This window comes from Phyllostomus hastatus, unplaced genomic scaffold (assembly GCF_019186645.2).
Source record: "Phyllostomus hastatus isolate PE091 unplaced genomic scaffold, TTU_PhHast_1.1 phas_scaffold_216, whole genome shotgun sequence".
In the NCBI taxonomy this organism is placed as follows: domain Eukaryota; kingdom Metazoa; phylum Chordata; class Mammalia; order Chiroptera; family Phyllostomidae; genus Phyllostomus; species Phyllostomus hastatus.
In genome coordinates, this window is record NW_025334018.1 from 16,375,219 (window position 1) to 16,397,491 (window position 22,273).

The 22,273-nt window shown below is 41.6% G+C and overlaps 1 protein-coding gene and 1 long non-coding RNA gene across 5 annotated transcripts in view; one reads left to right on the top strand and one right to left on the bottom strand.

Annotated features, from left to right (window-relative positions):
- SORT1 (sortilin 1) overlaps positions 1 to 22,273 on the top strand; it is a 59,540-nt gene that overhangs the window by 21,157 nt on the left and 16,110 nt on the right. For 2 of the 3 annotated variants that reach the window (XM_045817323.1, XM_045817325.1), the window contains exons 3-11: positions 223 to 296; positions 7,566 to 7,668; positions 8,184 to 8,348; positions 11,209 to 11,282; positions 13,881 to 13,930; positions 14,826 to 14,956; positions 17,547 to 17,691; positions 18,537 to 18,692; positions 20,308 to 20,414. In XM_045817323.1, coding sequence (XP_045673279.1) covers positions 223 to 296; positions 7,566 to 7,668; positions 8,184 to 8,348; positions 11,209 to 11,282; positions 13,881 to 13,930; positions 14,826 to 14,956; positions 17,547 to 17,691; positions 18,537 to 18,692; positions 20,308 to 20,414 — 1,005 coding nt within the window. The remainder of the gene's footprint in view (positions 1 to 222; positions 297 to 7,565; positions 7,669 to 8,183; positions 8,349 to 11,208; positions 11,283 to 13,880; positions 13,931 to 14,825; positions 14,957 to 17,546; positions 17,692 to 18,536; positions 18,693 to 20,307; positions 20,415 to 22,273) is intronic. The other variant, XM_045817326.1, reaches the window with a different exon arrangement.
- LOC123804834 overlaps positions 1 to 22,273 on the bottom strand; it is a 69,898-nt gene that overhangs the window by 14,756 nt on the left and 32,869 nt on the right. The gene's annotated exons all lie outside the window — the stretch shown is intronic.

Consider the following 22,273-nt stretch of genomic DNA (forward strand, 5'->3'; position numbering starts at 1 on the left):
GCTTCAAGTGCAGGCAATATAGAACCATCTCAACTGAATGAGTTGAGACCTTGAATTATCACAAGCCGGTAACTTCCTGGTTTTCTGACGTATGACAGGACAGGCTGCTGCACAGCAGGGCTATTGCCAGTGTTTCAGAGGTTGATTTAATCCCATCACACACAGGCAAGCATGTGATTGGACTATCTTTCTTTTTGACTGCATGCTTTTGTCTCTCTCCAGATCATTCTGGTCTTGACTACCTTCCACGTACCACTGGTAATTATGACTTTCGGACAGTCCAAGCTATATCGAAGGTGAGATGTATAACATATGGTTGGGGCATTGACTGAGTGACACATTGTGAATGTAAGTTCTCCACTTTTCTAGACATGATGGAGCCTTAACAGTTGATTTAAAAGATCTTCTAGCCATCTTAAAGTTCCACCAAACTGTCACATTCAGCACACTTTCCAATATTTACTTAAGAAGATGAAGAAGTAGGAAAAAGAATTTAGTTCCAAGAAGATTGGGTTGACATGACTGAATGGCAACACGATAAAGGAAGATGGGGAGTCTATAGGGGAGTGTATTTATTCATTTAAAGGGATATTTATTTGTGGGAAGGTGGCGTAGAGTTCAATAGTCTTTATTGAACTCTTTAAGTGTTTATCATAAGCACCAAATGGTTTTCGTATCCCTAAAGTTACAGTCCTCACAGTACCTTCCAAGTAAATTACTTGTCCAACATTTTGGGCCTCAAACAGATTATTTCCAGATTAGAAGGAGGTTCTCAGGTCAGACCTGCCGAAGTACCTTGTAGTGTTCACACTGGTGATGATGGTAGCATTGTATGTTTTGGAACCCATCCTGGGACATTTATAAAATTTTAGATTTGTCTTCTCAAGGGTATAGCTTGGTTAAATAACAGGTTCTTTTCCTTAATGTAAGATGCAAGATCAGCTAACTCTCAGAAGTTGCTGATTGTCTTCTCAATCATTTGTGCTTGTCTCATTTCCCCCCAAGGGACCTAAAAAATATATGGCTTCCTAGCAGATGACATAGAAACCACCCTCAGGGCCGAGGGATCTCCCAGTAGCCATTGTGCTTTCTCAGGGGTCCAGGTGGGAATGCTTCTGTGTTGACTCTCTGAGATGAAGCACACCTTTGCCAACAGGTGTGATCTGGCTCCAGACTCTAATCCTGAGTCTGGAGCCAGTGTTCTCTGCCTTGTGACAGTGATGTTGGCTTAAACATAGGCTAAGAAGGAATAGCCACCTTGAAATCACTGTAGGAAGTCAAGGAAGCCAACATTCTTGACTAGCTTGGGGTTCTCTGGCATAAGCCAAATGAGCAGGCAGGCAGTTCGTACTAACTGAATGATTGAGTACCTAGTCTTCTCTATAATTTTTAGACTGATAATTTTCTTATTTGTTTGATAAGGATTGCCAATGTGTTATAGAATCCTAGAATCCTAATACTAGAGCCTTGGCTTGTGTGGCTCAGTGGATTGAGTGTCAGCCTGCAAATCAAAAGGTCACTGGTTCGATTCCCAGTCAGGGCATACGCCTGGGATGTGGGTCAGGTCCCCAGTTGGGAGCGTGTGAGAAGCAACTGATCAGTGTATCTCTCACATGTTTCTCTCCCTCTCTTTCTCAATCTTCTCCCTTCTCTCTAAAAGTAAATAAAATCTTTAAAAAAAATCCTAGTGCTAGAAATTGCTGTAATTTATAGTTGATTTTGTAGTAGAATAGTAATGGAACCATTTCAGACAGATGGAAAGTATCCTATTTGGGGAGGAAAATGCATTAAAAATTGTAACTTTATAACTCCAGTGTTTAAGAAAAGTTTCTGTCATAAAAATTGTCCTTTCAATAGTTTTCTTAATTTATCTTTCATAATAAAAGCAGTATATTATAAAACATTTGGAAATTGTAAAGGAAAGAAAAATTTCATCCTACCATCAAGTATAATCTTAATTTATTTACAGTTTATTATCTTGGTTTTCCTCCTTAATATGGCTACATAGTTTCAGGAAGCAGTATGGTATGGTGCAAAGTTGCCTGTTTTTGTTGGCAAATAGGCCTGGGATTGAATCTCAGCACTAGAATTTGCAAGCAGAATGAACTTGAGCAAGTCATTTAACCTCCCTGAGTCTTTTTGTCATCTATAAAAGAAGGATGATAACAATGGCCACCTTAGAGCAGTTGTGTTATGCTTCGCAGAGCCTGGCATGGAGTAAGAACTTGGTGGGGTTGGCTGCTGCCCCACCAGCAGCCAACGAGGGCATGTAGCCAGGCTGTACTAGCACTGCTGTGCCAGTTGTTAAAATGAATTGAAAGCCTTTTATGCCAGTTGGCAAAAAGTGATTGTCTGCCTCCAGGTGCCTCTATGGCTTCTAGAGATGCATGTACACCCCTGCCTTGCCAACATGTAAGTGTCACTGACACCTGGCCTTGCGACCCATATTTATTCTGATTGTTGCTCATACCATGATATTTTTCATATCTTCTCTGCTACTAACCCATCATTTTTGTTAGACTGATGGAATTTACTAAATCATTATTCTCTTGGACGTTTAGGTTGCAGTTAATTTTTCACTGTTACTAATTCTGCTATGATAAATATCACACATATATGTGTTAGAGGATACTAATTTCCAGTTCATTTTTTAAAACTTTATTGATTTGAGAGAGAGAAACATTGCTTTGTTGTTCCATTTATTTATGCATTCATTGGCAGCTTCTTGTACAATATGTGCCCTGACTGAGGATTGAACCTGCAACCTTGGTGTATTGGGATGAGACTAACCAACAGAGCTAGCTGGCCAGGACCAGTTCATTTTCTAGCAGGAAATGAAAACCTCTTTTCCTGTTGACCCCTGTGTGTTTTGAAGGCTATTTACTAAGCTCCTTCTTCAGGTTGAAATATCTTCTATACTTGTTGCTCCAGCCACTTTTTTGCTTGCCTTCTGAATTCTCTACATTGCTATTTGTGTGGTTAGAACTGGATCCGACAGGTTCCAACCAGTGAAATGTGTTTTCACAACCTTTTCCCCATCCTTTTGCTTTTCAATATTGTGCTTACGTTAAGACTGTCCCAAACAAAACCCAAACAGTATCACTGTTTTTAAATGGCTACCACCGTCTGACTCAGCCCTTTTCGTCCTGTATCTGTCTAGTCTGTGAGAAACCCCTAACATACACTTTACTAGAACAGAGCAGTCCTATTTGTGTCTGGTGTAGTAGCATCACGTTAACAACTAAAGTGCTTTTTCTGCATTGGTGCACAGCAGTTTTGTGATTGTTGTTTGCTGTTACTGAGGTCATTTTGAATATGAATTATTTCCTCCCTGCTGTGGAGTGAAAAGTCTGCAGAGTTTAGGTGGAAACTCTGCACGCACCTCGTTGCCCCTCCATCTGGGCTGGCCTGGCCTGGCCTGACGTGACTCGTGTTGTTGAACACGCCAGCCAAAGAGGCACGTGTTCCTCCAGAAGTGGGAAAGGGAGGGGGCAGTGTGATCGAAATGACTATGTTGAGGTTGCCCAAGAGAGAAATAAAATAAAAGCCTGTCGAATCCATTTTGAAGACTCTTGGTTTTTACAACTTTAATAATTATACTATTTATTGGATTGTTTCTCTCCACTAAATCTTACAAGGTCAGAGGTTTATTTGGGATTCAAATAAAGGCAGCTAATCGCATGCCAGCTGCCCCGAGCTGTGCAGCTCGGAGGCTCACAAGAGGAAAAGGAAGTAGTCTCTGTTACCTGTGCCAAGTTAGTAAACTTTGGTCTTTAGGTTGTAAAAAAGAATTATTGAAAGGTTTGGGAAATTATAAAGTCCCTAGGCATTAATGATGAGGTAAAAATGAATATGTTAATATCTTCAATTTAAAGGAGTCATTTTTGAATGGTAAAAGTTTTGATTCTCTGTTAAGGAATATTAATTTGTATAATAGATTATAAAGTACATTTGCTCTCACTTGCAGATACAAAGTTAAAAAAGAAAATAAACTAGCCATAGTTATAATGATAGCTTGATTTTTAGAAACTGAAAGATGTTCTGTACCTTTTTGTTTTATAGCCTCTCGAGTCTAACTTTTCATTGTAAGATCAGCTTAGTAAAGCTCATGTAAGCATTATTCTATACCAGAATTCTCCACCTAATTACCACAAAACTACTGGCCATTTTATTTGTGATTTTTATTTCCCAATGAGACTTGTTCAAATTTTGGAAATTAACAAGAGAATCTCTGAGATTTTAAATCAAAGTGTATTCCATAGTCGATGTAAGTTTTTTAGTGTGCTATTTGAGGTTTAAAAAAAAGGATAACTTAAAAATATACAACAGATATTGAAGCAAAATACAGTAAACCAGCTCCTCTAAGGCATCTTGTGTGACAGCCTTTTTAATGATATGCTTGGTTCAGTTTTCACTGCTTTAGACAGTTGGGGTAAAAAAAGAGACTGAAGTATAATTGGGAGTTCAGTTTACCTATAAATTCAAATTTTGCCTGTCAGTGATTTCAGGTCTGTGATTCTTTGGCACATTTTAATAAGCTACATTCTCCCTACTGATCTTTTAACTGGAAATCTCAATACCTTCCAGTGTCATTCTTTGTGCTAGTTACGTTCTCCATACTCCCCATGAATTCTGAATTAGTGACTACTGAACCATTGCTCCTAGGGGAGATTTTGGGATAGGTTCTTGTAGTAAACCTCTGATCACAACATTCATTTTCATCAATCAATACAAGACTTCTTTCTAATTAAAGTTACCTTATTTAGTATATATTGTTGATTCATTAACATTGAGCTCACAAGCAACTCATGTCTGAAAGAAGCTTCTCTAACTCACAGATTTTCTCCGTGAGGCACATCACAAAGCCTCGTGCTCGGGAGCTCTAAAGGGCACTTCAGCACTGTGCTTGAGGGGCATTTTAAACAGCAAGACCACCAACACAAGGCAAGAAAATGCAAAATGTGAGGTGCTAAACAGACTGTGAAGAAGATGCTTACTTACAGTGAGCTGAAGTGAGAAGGCAGAGTGTCCCTTGTTGGGCCTCAGCTGGGAACATGCGCACTGGGTGACTCAGACTTTTCTCTACCTTCTGCACATCTGCAGATGACTGAGAAAGTGCCACCAGTGTTGATTTGGGGGTTACAAGTAAATTTTAGTGAGTAGGCATACTCACTAATACAGAGTCCATGAATAATGAGAATCAACTGTATAAGCTTTCCCAATGGAAAACTATGGAACTATAATTCTTTTTAAAAGTTAGTTGTCACCCCTGTTGTTTTTATGTTGCAGTTCATAGCCACTTAATCATGGCAAAAATGAACTAAAGGCTTGAAAGCCAACCGAACAAGGATATCTGCACTCATTGAATTTTTTGAGAAAAGTAATATGTTAGGGTCTCTGAGATATTGTAGGACTCTTTTACTATTCCTTCTCATTAAATGTCTACAGGTCAAATGCCTGGTGTCACGAGTTCCTATATATAGTAAATACAAAGTGCTCCAAAACAAGGGCATCATTCTAGCCTATTCACATTTGGGTTGAGTATCAATATGTGAGTCTTCTGGGAGAACTCCCTTGTGAGTGCTTCAGCTTACCAGAAGTCCATGTGATGACTGCTTCTTTTTTTCCATTGAATAATTTCTAGATTTTTCTTGTTCTTTGGGGGTATTAGACTCTATTCCGAAAATGTTTGTATTCTGCCACTACTTTCTTGAGTTATTAATGTGCTCATATTCTTATGCATGTTTATGCCCCAGATATATACAGAAGTGATCATTTATTTTTGGTATTAGATATTGGAGTTGATATATAGAATTGTTATTTAAAAGACTTGTTTCTAAAAGAAGTGGTTTCACAGGGTTTTGTTAACTTTTCATTTGAACGGCTGCTTATTACTCTATTATCATCTGGATTTTGAAAAGTAAATTTATTTTTCAAGGTGTTTCATTGATTTCCTTTTCATGACATATGTTGTATGCTGATATATATGATGATAGAAAATAAAACTACTTTTAAATAACATGTTACATTAAAACACAGGGGTGGGCAAAAGTAGATATAAGAATAAAGTCTGTGTTTCACATACTCCTCGCGGTGAACCTATTTTTGCCCACCCCTGTGTCGCTGAGCCCAGTGTGGCCTCAGCACATGCCCACTTCAGTGGCAGCAGGTTGACGCATGATGCTCCATTTGTTTAACTGGCTACAGTGCTGGAGGTTGTAGCTGATGATTTTTGTTTCTCTCATGTTGCTTGCTTTTTCTGAAGGACAGGGATGTGCTTGTTGTGCCAAGTTCTTAAAAAGCCAGCAGACTTGTCAACAGGTTTGTGGAGGTTCTCTGGGAGATACCGTGAAGGAGGGGTGATGTGTAAGCTGGCCGCAGTCAAGCTGCTGCCAGCCCCTTTGAAAGTTGTCTGAGCTGCTGAAGGCACGCGCACTTGTAGAGTGGGGAATTGTTTATGCACATCTCCTGGCCTGATGTCAAGAAGATAAGAACTCTTCTTGTACTTCAAAGGCAAAAGGGGGTGGGGGGCAGTGCAGGATGGTGCCTGATCCCCCTTTTATTTATCTAGGGATTTTCTGTGTGTCCTTGCTTACATGGGAAGTCGTTCAGACACCTCGAAGTCATGTGTCATTTGCTTTAGCAGACTGTCAGGGACCTAAACAAACACTCCTGGATACTTCCCTCCTGTGTCTCCAGTTTTCTCTTAGCTGGTTGTTCCTGCCAGGCCACAAGCCCTGGCATAAAAGAAGACTACAGTTTTTAAGGGGAAAACTACTCACTAACAATGAAAAGTTGTCTGTAGTTTAGGGCTAAGATTTAAGAGAATTGAATTATAGTTTCAATTTTGCTCTTAATTAACTGGTTGGCTTTTGATAAATTGCTTCCCTGGAACCTCCTCATCTGTGAAAGGAGGGAGTTGGACGAGATGTTCCCTTCAGTCCTTTGCATTTGTCATGTTCTCTGCTTCTGTGACTATGTGTCGAGGCTGCTACCAAATTGCACCATCTTTTATGTCATATATTCTGTCCAGGAAGACCACTGCACATTACATTTATTACTGGCAACTAACTCACAATACACAGTGGTCTTCACTGATAGACATTTAAATATAATGAATATTAAGACTTAGCATTGTGTGCCACTTTTTTCCTGTATCACTTTTTAAGAGACTGGCACATAGTGTTAACCTTGTCAGATTAGATAGCTACTGATTTTTGTGCGTGTATTTTTCAAAATCTAAACATGGACTCGAATACCTCTCAAAGATACTGTTGGAATGAACTTCTAGGAAAACCTCTAACAACCCAAGAGCTGTCAATTGGGGTCAGCTGGGGTCACTCCCCCATTCCTGACCCCGGCAGTTGCAAGGGGGTGGATTTCCTTCAGACTTACCAAGTCCACCACTGGAGCTAGGGATAGTCCGGTTCCCTGAGACTTGTGACCCACCGGGCAGGGAGGGTGAGTGCCTCAGTCAAGTCAGTGAAGGGGGTGGAAGCCAGGTAGGGACCCAACAGTGGTCACGGCCACTGCATTCTAAATATCTTTCTTTTTCTTCCTCCCAGTGAGGACTACGGAAAGAACTTTAAGGATATCACAAATCTCATCAATAACACCTTCATTCGGACTGAATTTGGCATGGCTATCGGTCCTGAGAACTCTGGAAAGGTGAGACTCATTCATGCATATGTAGAGCTGTGCTTGATACCACATGTGGGCTCTCAGATATTAACATTGGAATGATCCAATGATACACATATTTAGTTTACTGTTACTGTATTTTAAATTAAACATAATTTAATACTGATTACAAAAGAATGGGCTTCAGCACATGGGTTCTTTTTTGGCCCCTGTCCAAGATGCACCCAAACTCTTCGGGTGGCAGCTGGTTAGCATTACAGGGTGCACTCCTTAAGACAAACATTTTAGTTTTTGGGAGCCTGGCTGATCTCAGACTGACCAGGCTCAGATTCATAGGTACGATGCATTACCTCAACTCAGGATAATATTGTTTGATAAGACTAATGCTTGAGGAGTGGGGCACACCAACTAATCCGTTTTTATAATTTTTCTTACTTTTAGAACTAAAATTTTATTAACTGATGTCTCATGGAAGTGGTTTAAGACTTCCTGTGCTTTGATAGTGTCATACCCTGAATCTGAACTGTCTTCCTTCAAATCAGGTGATTTTAACAGCAGAGGTGTCTGGAGGAAGTCACGGAGGAAGAATCTTCAGATCGTCAGACTTCGCGAAGAACTTTATTCAGACCAATCTCCCGTTTCATCCTCTGACTCAGATGATGTATAGCCCTCAGAATTCTGATTATCTTTTAGCCCTCAGCACCGAAGTAAGTCTAGTTAAACAACTTGTCTTATTTTTTGCATTTTTATCCTCTCAGAATATACTGTCTTAAAAGGACCCTGTAGGTGATACTTTTATACAGTATTGGACTGCTTTCTGGTGACTTCTTATGTCGTGAAGTATGCATTTTTTGCTTTTTTTCTATTGGGTAACAGGCACGATTTCCATGTGCTATTTGTTTCCAGATATGAATGATGTCTAGTTGTTGTTACAATTTTTTAATTGAATGGACATGTGTTATGGGACAAATGAACTAGAAAACAGTTTAATGTAACCATTCTTGTTCTATAAGGGACAAGCATAGATTGTCACAGTCCCATTGTTATTGTTCCTTTCCTGTGGTCAAACGACATCTTTATAATTTTTCTTTTTTGTTCGCTACATAATATATCAAACATATTGATTTGTCTTCGACACTCATGTAGTAAATATTCACAGTTTTAAATCCCTGCACCCCTGCCACATTCCTGTAACTCTCCCCAGAAACCTTGTCCCTCCATCCCCCTTCTGACAGTTCCCTGAGAAGTATGCCTGGCTAGCTGTCCTTTCCTGAGGACCAGTCTCCTTCATCGTGGATGTTAAGGGCCAGAGTGGCTGAGTTGCTAGACCATGATAATCAGTTACATTTCATGTTTATATGGCTCTCTCTCATCTTATTTCTTAGAGTGTGGTCTACTGACCAGCAATATCAGATAGAAACCCCGGGAGGCTGGGGTAAAATGCAGATTCCTAGGCCTGCTCTTGATGTAGTGGATCAGTGACTTTTGCTTGCAAGGTGGCTAGTGTTTTTATCAAGCTCCCCAGCTGAGCTTGCCCAGTAAAATTCGAGTGCCATCGCTGCGATGACTGTTCTGTGGACAGAAACGGGATTATCAAATGTGGACAAGACTGGCTGAGCAAAGGGGTGTCAAAGGGAAAGAGGAGGGCACTGGAAGACGGGCCTGGGTCTGGGCCTCTTTAGGCAGATCTTTGAGCAGAGGTAAGGCTGGAGACTTAAGGAAGGTCAGAGTTAAGCTTAGCCAGAGGAGGCCAGAGGAAAGAAACTAGCCTGCTGGGTAGGCTCCAAATCCTCAGGAAAGAATTCCTAGAAATTGACTTTTAACAGCTTAAGCTGCAAGCCCTTCAGGGAGCAGAGAGACCTCTTAGGAAGGGACAGAGCCATTCATCTACCCTTTGACCACCCCCTCACCATTACCAGGTATCTTAAGGTTATTAGTAAAAGAGGCTATCTCCAGAAGGAGTGGGCACGATCTGCTTTTATACCTGAAATTTCTTCCAATTAAGGGTAAGTGTGAAGTACAAATAATCAGGGTGGAAAAGATGTGGGCCAGTGTGTACTAAAGTAGAAATAGGTGACATCAGACCCTTTCCTACTTAAAAACAGAATTAGGTAACTTAGAAATGCTGGGAGGTGAACATCACCAGAGGAGGAAAATTTAAAGAAAAAGAACGGTAGGTGGGGGAGCACTGCAGGGAAATCCTGCCTAGACCCTCCGTTTAATTCCAGCGGTACAAGGACATCTCCGTCCCACCTCCACCGGACCTGGGCTCTGTGGAACCGACACGGTCAATCCTTCTCTTACTGTCTCTGCCACATTTGAAAGTTTTGGCCAGTCCTTCCTTTTGGGAACTCTGCTTGCTTGGCTTCAGTGACACCATTCCTTTTAGTTCTTTCCTATCTTCTAACCATTCCTTCTTGGTCTCTTCCCTCAACCCCTTTCAACCTACCCTGAAATCACTACTGCCCATTGCACTCTGAGCAATCTCTGACACTCATAGCACTTTAACCACCATTGTCATGTGTAAGATTCTCCAGTCCCTGGCTCTGGTTCTGGCTTCCTCCTGGGCCATCTGATCTGGTCTTGCTGCCCCCTGGCTGTCTCTAGCTGGATGTCCCACAGGCACCTCAGATTCAACTTAAACCAACTTATTTCTGCTCTTCTCACAAACACTCTCTTCTCTTAATCCTTGTACTGGCTAAAGATTCCACAGTGCCTCTCAACCCTCAACCAGAATCCCAGAGTGATCAGCTGTGCCTTACACATACACATTCCATCCTGCCATATAGGAAAAGTCCAGTTCTGCTGAACCTAACTTCTAAATTCTTCCTGAACCTATTCTGGACAGCCTCACTAACTCTTAATGAATGAAATGGGGCAGTTATTCACTGCTTTTGCTGCTTCTGGTTTGGACCCTCTGCAATCCATCTTTCCCATTGTCATCCAAGAATTCCATCTCCCCTCTCTCCCTGCATTAGCTGCCCCTTCCCTCACCATGAATTGTGTGCTCCTGCAGTATCTGAGGGCTTTGGGTTCCCTGCACACACCTCTCTGCCTTTGCTGGCATTGGTCTATCTTTGTGTCCTAACATCTCATCTCCCCATTTGCCTCCTTTTGGTTACACTGCCCATCATTTAAGACTTAGTTCAACTGTCGTCTTCACCAACCTTCTCTTAGGTAATGTCCCTCTTTTCCCTACTCTCACCCAGAGACCGTGTTCCCATAACACTACCACATTGTATCACACCTTCTTATCTGGGCCCCTTGTTAGCTGCAAGCTCCTTGAAAGCAGAGAGTGTGTCTTATTCATCTTTGTATCCCCAGCATAACATCTGGTATAGTGCCTGGCACATAGTAGGCACTTCATAAGCATTTGTTACACAGAACTTCCAGGACGCTGAGGGGGACCCTGTAAACCATGTGTGTGTCTCTGGAGCTCAGGCAGCTCTGATGAAACTTCAGTGTGTGTCTACTGTTCTGAATGATTAGATATGAATTATTAAAGGTCATACAAGCAGCTGCACAGGATAAAGCTGGAATTTTGATAAGTCATTTATAATCTTTCAGAATGGCCTGTGGGTGTCCAAGAATTTTGGGGGAAAATGGGAAGAAATCCACAAAGCAGTATGCTTGGCCAAATGGTGAGTAACTGAAGACTCCATCTGTGCAGAACTCTAAACCTTTCCTGATGGTACTGCCAAAAGTCACATGAATAAATACTGAGCACTTGCTACGTACTAAGTACTCTTCAGGGTACCACAAGGGATACGAGACAGGGGTATGACACAGACCTTAACCTGGAAGAGCTTCTAATTCTGCCAGGAAAGAAGACTTAGTCTCACTAAACATTAGAATAGAAAGTAGAAAACAAGGCTTGTGACTGAGTAGCTGCTGCCTACAAAAGGTTTATTCTGCATAAATGGTGATATTAGTTGGAATAGCATAAAATACAGCTTTGATTTGGAGACTTTTATACTTCTGTGTGCCCAGATTTACACTCCCTAATCTCAAGATCCATTTCTGTTAGGTGTCATATAGCAAGGAATCAGGAAGAAAGCCTAAAGAGCTTCCAGACCTCCAGGGTCACACTGTCCAGGAAGCAAAACGCACTTGCTTCTCTTGGGGGACACCCCCCACTGGGTGCCTGCTCAAAGATATAGTGGAGGGGCTCTTACTAGGGAGTCCAGTCACCTTTGTTCTAACCCAGCTCTGCTGCTAGTCTGTGGCTTAACCTCTCTGGGCTTTGGTTTTTTCATTCTATTTATGAACAGATTTGTTTGAGGAATTGAGGATGGTTCAACAAGAATTGAATTAAGAGTCTTCATACCTCCAAAATTCTGAGTAGGCTCAGACCCTTGTTTAGAGCCTCTCTGTTCTTTCTCTTTGACTAATTTCAGCAAATTTGTTACTCCGGTTTCCCAGTTAAATAGCAGATTGTGCCAGAAGTGGGGTGTGTGGGTGCTAACATCAAGCACCTGCCAGGAGAACTGGAAGAGTGGGCAGAAACCGAGAGCACACGACAGGATGGAATACCTGGTGCTAGATCAAGAGTGCACGCACACCTCAGTAACTCACTTGAACGGGAACACTGTGTTATAGTTCCATATGGGCGATGTTCACGATCTGACCCATAATCCCAAGGAAGAGTTTAATACTTAATGCCCTCTACTTAGGGAGCCAGGGAAATCTGTACGATAGACATTGCCAAATACAACTACCAAACCTAACTAAAATATTTATTTAAAAGTTGCTTAAGTAAAGTGGGCCTTTCTAGAAAAGGCTGGTTAAATGAGGTTTTACGACACCACTCTGGTACACATGCCATGTCTGCTTTCATTTTATGGGCCCTAATGAAATGTGTTTGTTCCTTACATGGTCTTTTCAGGAAGGAAGTAGTTTTTAATGTAGCTAAGTTAACAAATTGTTTCATTCCTGATGGACCTAAAATATATAGGTGTTGGTCAAGTAAGACTATAGTAATTTTGATCTTTAAAAGCCATCTTTATGGAAGTATCACCACAATGTACACTTTAAATATCTTACAATTTAATTTGTCAATTATGCTTCAGTAAAAGAAAAGAAACAAATAGAAAAGTCATCTTTAAAACTAAAAAGTTACTTTTAAATAATATTTTATTTTATACTCTCTACAAGATTTTTTACTTTTGTAACTTGTTTCTTTGATTAGTGTCTAAAAATAAGATGCCTGGTTGCTGATAACTTTACTCACCTTTTAGATATTGGATTTGTGGGAGCTGACATCCCAAAGCTCTGAAAGGACATGCTCAGAGCCAGCCTTTTTGTTGGTGCTAACCTATAAGTACTATCAGGGTCTGAATCGAGCTTTCCTTTCCAAGTCAGAATTTAAATAATTCAACCCCTGACCCAGTTGTCTATTTGAGATGAAAGAACTAAATTATTTAGCTCATGCAAAGCATTGAACTAGGTTCTGAGGGGAAACAACAAAGCAGAAAACTTAGTACCTGCCCTAAACTTAGACCCCAAGAGTGTGTAGAAGAGAGAGGGCAGACCTTATCCAATTAAAATACCTACATGGGAGACAAAGGAGTGCCAAGTGGCTGATATGGAATAGTACAGTGCTCGCCAGCAGGGTTTCTCCACCTCAGCACTAGTGACATTTTGGACCAGACTGTGCTTTGTTGTGGGGGGTCCTGTGCATTGTAGAATGTTTAGCAGCATTTCTGGCCTTTTTCCACTAGATACTAGTAACAACTTCCCTTCCCCCAGTGTGACAACCAGAAATGTCCCTTGAGGAACAAAATTGCCCTGGTTGAGAACCACTCCTCTAGAAGTTTGCAGCAAGGAAGACTTCTAGTTGGAGTGACAGGGAAGGCTTTATGGAAGAGCTAGATTTTAAGCTGGAACCTGAAGATTGTGAGGGTAAGATTTGGTTCCATGAGAGAAAAGCATTTTAAGAAGGAAGCAGTGTGAGCAAATGCAAGAAGCATTTGGAGACTGAGTAGCCCAGCTTGACCCGCTGGAAGAGCTGACACAAGGAGTTTAGTGGACTGTGGCAGGTGCCTGGGGCCAGGCTGTGCTGGGGACGCTGCCGGAGACTGTGAGAGAAGCAGCAGCGTGCAGCGTCAGCGTCCAAGCAGGCTCTTTGGGCGAGGACATGTGGGTGAGGCTGATTAGGCTTGCTTGGAGCTCTGTGACGAAGGTTGACACAGTCCGTTAGTCTTGAACCATGTCTTTTCCTTGTCTTTCCCTCATTGTAGGGGATCAGGAAACACCATCTTCTTTACTACCTATGTGAATGGCTCCTGCAGTAAGTATGTTTTAGTCCCAGGGAGTGTCCTGTCCATTCATGGTAGAGTATTCTGGGTTGTAGGAGGTAGAAACATCAAAGACTCTTCTATTCTTCTATAATTTTAATAGCTAAAATAGCTGTTGATGATTTTTAAAATCTTGAATGTACAACCAAACTACTGTACTATGCCTATATCAAATAAAAAGTAGGCTATACAGAGACACTATACTTGATTTCAGCAGTGTATTTACATAAAGTAAATATTGAGCTACAAACAGTAACAAGTTGAAATGCATAGTGGTTTCTGCAAAAGAGCATGGATTGTGTTTGTGTCCGTGGAAGCCATTAGCTTTCCAGTCAGTGGCACAGTTTCAAAGCAGAAAGCATACTTTTTCATTTGGTCATTCAACAGATTCACTTGTTCGTTCATTTGAGCACCAGCAGAAGTATACTAAACACTATCTAAGAGAACAGGAAACCCAAGGCCCTACTCTATGGAGCTAAATTCAAGTAGGGATGTTGAATGATCAACAAGAAAACCAAAACTCAAACAAGCAACTTAGAATAAGATCTTTTCAAATTATGTCATGAAGCAAGTAAACAAGATGCTGTAGCTGTGATGTTTCTCTGCAACACTCTATTGGAATTAAGTAAACTGTTACCTTTCTGTCCAATGTAAAACCTCACATGTATAAAAAATGAAACCCAAAAAGAAACTCTAATGTAAAAAAAAAAAAACACCAAATGTGAATTCCCTATGTCTAATACCACATCAGTTTATGTCCTCACTTGGTTAATATGCATAGAATTAAAAATCCTGTAGCTATAAAATTAAGAACAATTCTAAAACAGTTGTTTGAACAAAAGGCTTACCAGTAAGTGAAATTTTAATTACTATTTCGTCTTGTTTAAGAAGCTGACCTCGGGGCGCTGGAATTATGGAGAACTTCGGACTTGGGGAAAAGCTTCAAAACCATTGGTGTGAAAATCTATTCATTTGGTCTTGGGGGACGTTTCCTTTTTGCCTCTGTGATGGCTAATAAGGTGAGTGTTTGCCTCTTCTCTTTGAGTTCTAATATTTCTGTAAATATGCCTCACATAGATCCCTTTTACTATTTGTACTAACAGTGCCTTTTTGCAATGTTTAATATCATTGTAAGATTTGGAGGTGAGCCTTTTAATAGAGGCCAATTGGCTCTTTGTGGGTATTCTGTGCTTCATCCTGTCATTACCACATGAACTCTAGCGTCTGTTTTGGCATACGTATGTCCCACATTAGGGTTTTACTCCAACATGGATATCTGAAAAAAGTGATCCATTTGTTCATTATCCAGTAATCATAATAGAAATAGGTAACATTAATTGAGTACCTAGCATAGAACAAAACAGAAAAATGTCCTGTTCTCAGAGCTGATGGTTAAGTAAGGGACATAGATACTAAATATGATGTAACACCAGGTAATGATTAAAGCTGTGAGAAAATCTAAAGCAGAGTAAGGAAACAGAAAGAGGCAGGAATGGGAAGAGGGCCGTTTTAGGTGGGGTGGGTTGGACTTGCTCTCTGAGACCTGACTGGGGCCAGAGCACAGGTAATGGACATGTAGGCTGAGGAAACAGTAAGTGCAAAGAGCTCAGGCCGGAGCATGCTTGAAATATCAAAGAAAAGTGAGAAGGGCAGTGTGGCTGGAACACAGAGAAGGCCAATCTAAAGAAGGGGAGTCAGCGGCCCGATTATACAGGGCCTTTATAGGTTGTGATTAAGACCCTGGCTGTTATTCTCACTGTGTTGGGAGTCTGTGAGCGGGTTGTGAGCAGAGGAACGGTATGATCTGGCTTGTCTTGGACAGAAGAGGAATGTGCAGGGCAGGAAGGGGGGCAGCAAGCGCAGTTGGGAGGCTGTTAGAGTAGTGTGAGAGGTGGATGGGGGAGTGGGAAGATGGTGGATATATTTTTAAATGTATTGCCAGTAGGATTAGATGTGGATTGGGGGAGAATGAGAGGAACTGAAGATAACTGTAGAATCTTTTGGCCCAAGCAACTGGGTGAATGGTGGTGCCATTTACTGAGATGGCAAAGACTGTAGGAGAAGCAAGTTCGGGGGAGGAAGATTAAGAATTCAGTTGTGGATATGAGATGCCTAGTAGATATCTAGTAAGTGGAAATGTCAAGTAAGTATTTGGGTATATGACTCTCCCAGAATTATATGGTATTTAGACCCAAGCTTATCCCTTCTGGAGTTGAGTAGGTAGAGAAGAGATGGGAGGACTGAGCACGTCCTGAAGCACCGGACACTGAGAGGCTGGAAAGAGATGGGGAACCCAGCAAAGACGACTGGGAGGGAGGGGGACCAGTGAAGCAGGGGAAATAACACAGTGTGAGATCATGAAAGCCAAGTGAAAAAAGTGTTTTGAGAAGGACGAAGAGATCAGCTGTGCCAAATTCAACTGAGATGTTGAGTTCGGTGAGTGCTGAGAATTATCCACTGGGGCTGGCGAAGTGGAGGTTGTCAGTGAGCTTGAAGGAAGCAGTTTCATTGCAGTACTGAGGTTAAAAGACTGATTAGAGTAGGTTCAGAGAGAACTGGAGATGGGGAAGCAGGCACAGTAACTACACTAATGCCCTTGAGCAATTTCGTAATAATCCTCCCAACAACCCTATAAGCTAATACTGCTACTTCTATTTCTGTATGAGGAAACTGAGTCACTTGTCTAGGGTCACCCTGAGGTGCAACCCTGGTGAAAATCAGAATGTCTGATTTCAGAGGTAGCCTCCTATACTGTCCTGCTACTGTCTACAAAATTAAAATCCCACTATGTGCTTTTCAACTCTTAACTTCTACCTATAACAATGAGAGTAAGATTCAAGGTGAACATCTAGGTTAAAGTTTTAGAAAAATAAATTAAATGTACTTGTCACTGAATTTTAAGGAGTATTTACTATAAGGAGGCCCTGGGAGTCAGCCTCATGCCCTGGCTAACTGTGTCTAGTAGCTATTATAAACTATTTATCAAAAAGTAGATAATAATTGCATCCTTAACAGATTCCCATTAATAGTCAACGCCTGCTCATCCTCCTTTTATTAATTTCTGATACTTCTTGGCTTCTTCCCAGCCTGTGCATGCTCCCCTCATTATGGCTGTTCAGAGAGCCTTCCTTAAAGAGATGCAGCACACCTTGACTTCCTCGTGATCTCCCAAGCATGGGTTTCCTTCCTCTAGACCCTTAGTTATCTGCTTCTTTGGATTATGCCTGGAGTATCTCAAAGCAGCCAAACATTTATGCAACAGTCATTTAAGAATTATCTGGGCAAGCATATGTGAATGGCTATGAAGCCAAACAAATGAATGTCCCATCACACCCCTGGCTCTATTGAAAGAAATTGGAATGTCAGAGGTTGGGAGGATAATATCTTACAGGCCACACCGGAACAATGAAGCCAAAGAGGAGGCTAAGATAGCCTTGCTTATGATAGAATGGGTTGTCCCACTGACTTGAACTTTGCTGGAGCTTAGAAATTGCCTTGATAGTACTGGGATCTTTCATTTATAACAGTTGTACTCAGTGTACCTATTATACCCCTCCATATGGTGCTTTGGCCAAAAATTAAAAAGATAAACGTTGGCATTTTTTCCAGGATACAACAAGAAGGATTCACGTGTCAACTGACCAAGGGGACACATGGAGCATGGCCCAGCTCCCCTCTGTGGGGCAGGAACAATTCTACTCTATTCTCGCAGCTAATGATGACATGGTGTTCATGCACGTAGATGAGCCTGGAGGTGAGAACTCTGTAGTGGCCCACTCTTAAATTCATAGAGATTTAAGCCTGAAGCCCTGCTTTTATAGTAGCTTTTCTTCTTACATGCCAATTTTTCCTCCTACCCCTAGGAATTTATCAGTGTCCTACTGAATATTCTGTCTTAGAATAGGTAACCTGTGTTAAAAAGGCCACTTGTTTTGCCATCGTATGGTTTGTGTGCATACCCAAGGCATCTGAGTGTTCTATAGCAGTGCTGCTCAAAGAATGCTCAGAGGGCCGTACTGATTTGCATACTCTGTTACAAAATAAGTATAGGAAGTGAGAGCAAGCATTTAGACACTCATATAGTAGCCATTTAACAAAGTAACTTTATATCTGTTGAATCTAATGATAAGAGAGTTGATAAATACATTTTGTCTGTATTTTGTATTTCATTTCTATAGTTATTAGTTTATATTTTACAAAAGCATTGGTTTATGACATAATGAAAATTTAAAGTTGATCTTCATCACAGATAGTTTGAGAACGTTGTTCCAGAGTATAAACATTTAGAGATATGTAAGATATGAATCTAAAATACAGTGCTTCTGCCACCAAAATGTATCTGGTAAGAGCTTTTCTGCAGCATCTGATTAATTCATGCAACAAACTCAGCATCGACCACATTGCAGGCAGTAAGTAAGATGGGTACTAGAATTAAAGATGGACGTGAAGATCTTGAGTATCGAACCTTGATTGAATCTCAAGTCTGTGTCTGCATCACGAAGACAGACAGTTGGCTAATGTGCAGTCATTCAGTCATGTGTATGGTTAGACTGTTGTTGCCTGTCTCCTCCCAAGACAGTGTTTGTTTGCCTGTTTTAGATACCGGGTTTGGCACAATCTTTACCTCAGACGATCGAGGCATTGTCTATTCCAAGTCCTTGGACCGACATCTCTATACCACCACAGGCGGCGAGACGGACTTCACCAACGTGACCTCCCTCCGCGGGGTCTACATAACAAGTGTACTCTCTGAAGGTGAGTGACTCTTGGCTCAACTGTCCTTCAGCTGAACATGTTGGGAGTTGAGGCTTGTTGGGGGGACAGACTGTCCTGTCCCCGCAGTAACATTGCTTACCTGGCCAGCAGCCTACCTGTGTAAATTCTGGCTCTCCACTTTAAATAAGTTATGGTGAATAGAACTAAGAGAGAGCAAAGCAAGAACTATTTGGGGGGTTCAGTGTTATTTAGTTTATAAAATAAGTCTTCCGTATTAGGAGGTTCCCACCTACGGGAATGAGCCCAAATTTGAACCTCCTTTGGCTTTTCTCCTTGTCAAGGACGTAGCTGTAGGCAGCTGAGCTACTCTGCCTAGTGGTTCTGCAGTCCACTTACACAAGCACATTACTCTAAAGTACAGAGACTCTTAAGATTTTGTTTATTTATGTATTTATTTTTTGATAGGAGGTGGGGGTGTCTATTTTTGTAAAGACCTCACAGTGGTCTACAAGGTCAAGTGATGTCAGCCCCCTATTTCCTCCCGACCTCTCCTCCCCCTTTTTCTTCCCCACCTCTCCCTTGCTCACTCTTCTCTAGTCACTCCGGCTCTCGACCGCTCCTTACACCCCACCAGGCTCACACGCCTGTGGTTTAGAGGTTTGCACTCACTGTTTGCCCAGGTGTCTGCAAGGCTGACCACTTCCTCCTTCCAGCCTTTGCTCACGTTTACTTTCTGAGCAAGGCCTGCCTTGACTGTCCTGTTTGCAGTCTCAGTCTGCCCGCCCCCGCCCACACACACAGGGTCGGTCCCCCTCCGGCTGTGCAAGTTTTTCCCATAGCACTTACTTTCTAACATTCTATGCAATTTACCTGCTTACAGCATCTGGTGTTTGTCTGTCTCACCCTACTAGAATGTACATTTCACGAAGGTTTTTGTTTTTCAGTTTTGTTCACTGTTATATTCCCAAAGGCTTACAATAGTTTTCACATAGTGGGCATACAAAAATATTTATGGAATAAGTGAATTTGTCTTGATTTGGTTTATTTAATTTCCCTTAGAAAACTTAAGGCATATTATCTCTGAATTTAAACCTGCAACAGTTTATATCATGGAAAACAGAATAAGGAAGAGACATGGGGAGAAAAAGGAAAAGACGTAAGAAGGATAGGATATGGGATAGCGGAGAAACAAAAAAAACAGGAATTTTTCATTCAGACTTATGTACATACATTCAAATCTTGAGATTCCCTAAAAGAAACGCAGTATCATGGCCTTGTCTGTAAAGACAAGTAACATTGAGATGCCTTTCCATCATGGAGCTTACTTTCAAGGCAATGACAAGCAAGGAGAAGGGACATCAGCCTGTTCGTGTTGGTAAGGAGATAAAAGGTATCTTCTCTCAAGAATGTCAGTCTAGACGATGTCTGGAATCCATTGGGTCCTGTTCAGGTAGGAAGCCTTCTTCAAATATCGTATTTAGGTTGCTACTGAGTTACCAACACTGAGCCATCATATTGGGTATTATGAGCTTATTACAGGGTTATAATGGACTTACAGAGTCTCAATTAGGAGAGAATTCTGCAATGAGAAACCAAACTTAGCAGGGTGCTTCTGGTGCATCAGGCTTAATAATCATTCTCTCTTCCCATCCAGATAATTCTATCCAGACTATGATCACTTTTGACCAAGGAGGAAGGTGGAAGCACCTGAGGAAGCCTGAGAACAGTGAATGTGATGCCACAGCAAAAAATAAGAACGAGGTTTGTTTTATTCCAAATGTCATATGTATTTGGAGCAAAGCAGCCACTCTGTTCTGCTCTTATTGTCCCTGGCTTTGGAATAGTGAAGTTTCATACTTGATTAGGGTCCACAGGTAAAGGTGGGAAGTTTGGAAATGAGAGTAATGAAATAACTTAAAATGTAGGAACTAGGAACTGTGAGAAAAGGCCACAAATAATCCACAAGTGGATTATTTGACTTTCAAAGAAAAACAAAACTGAGGGCTAACAGTTTGTGTTTTACGAAACTGCTGAGTGGGAGCAGAATGGACAGATGAGCCAGTGATTAGTAAGGAGTCAGCGTGGCAGCTATGAGACATTAGGAATTCTACAAAATCCATAGACCAGCCATTGATGAGCAGTGCAAAGCCAGGCTGGCCAGAAGCAAGAGAAGAGAACTTGGCCTTGTCTTCCCCTCTGCCTGGGCGCCACACAGCTGGTGGGTGGTGGCCTGGCAGTGCCTGTGGAAGCAGGAACTGACCCTCTGAGGAAAGACCGAGAACAGGAAATACAAAGGCGTTGGTCCAGGAGATCCCAGATTCTAGGAGTGACAGGTCTTGACAGGCAAGAAAGAAAGAAAAGTAAAACAAGCTTTGTGTCTGGCTCTTTCAGACTTTGAGAGGAGCTTAGGGGAACACTAAGAGAGTTTTCTTCCAAAAATGACAGTGTTGGTCATTCTGAGCTCTCCTCTGAATACCTGTGGCTAATATGTAGTCTGCTGTTCCAGGCTGGGTTTTCTGCCTTGGTTTAAGAGCCTCACACAGTGTGAGCTTAACTGTATCTACCACACCCCCAACGCTCTCCCTCCCTTCCCCATACGCATCAATGCAGTGGAGTCCCTCTCCCTTCTCCCTTCTCCCGCCACGCCCTTGCCCTGCGCTTGCCCTCCTTACCTGAAGCCTGGGCAGTGCCATGGCCTCTTTGCTTGTCTTGCCTCCCGCACACTCCCCATGCCTCTCCCTCCCCAACACTTCTGGCTCCCCTTCGCCTGTGAATAATAAAGTCTTTGATCTCATGACTACAGATCCTCTCCTCCCATCAGGCCCTCTCCTGCTTTATCCATGTCACAGTCTGTTTTGTCACTGACATACCCCTTGTTGTCATCCTCTGCTGCTCTGTCACCACCCCACAGGTGCCCCTGCCTCTGTGGCCTTGCTCACATTGTTCCTGGGGCAGCTGGGCCTGTCTCCCCTACCCCGATTCATTAAGCTTCATGGAAATCCCGACCACCCTCACTGCCCATCCATCTTCAGTCAGAACTAATCATTCATAGTTTGCTTGAAGCTCTTTTATTTTGCAGTAAAATATACATGACATAAAATTAACATTTTAACTAATTTGAACCTCTTTTAAAGCACTAACTTGCATTCTGCTTTATACCTCAACTAGCTTCAGAGAAATATTTCTTAAAGATAGGACTGGGTCTTATTTCCGATCAACACCACATCTTGTACAGCGTCTGAAATATGCCAGGTGTTCACCAGGTTTTTGTGGAATAATACTTCAGATATTAACCAGAGGCTTTGGTGTAATGCAGGAATAGAATAAGCTAAGATTACACATGAGAAAATAATTGCATAATTGTTCCCAAATATACTAATGCATTTCAAAATCAAGAATCTCCCACTGACCCTATAACTCAAAAACAAAAAATCAAATAGACCAAACTAAAAATGAGCAAAGAACTTGAACAGACATTTCTCTAAAGAAAATATATAGATGGCCATAAGCACATGAAAAGATACTTAACATTAGTAATTATTAGGGAAATGCAAATCCAGACCACAGCAAGAGACCACCTCACACCTATTAGGACAGTTACTATAAAAAATAAATAAATA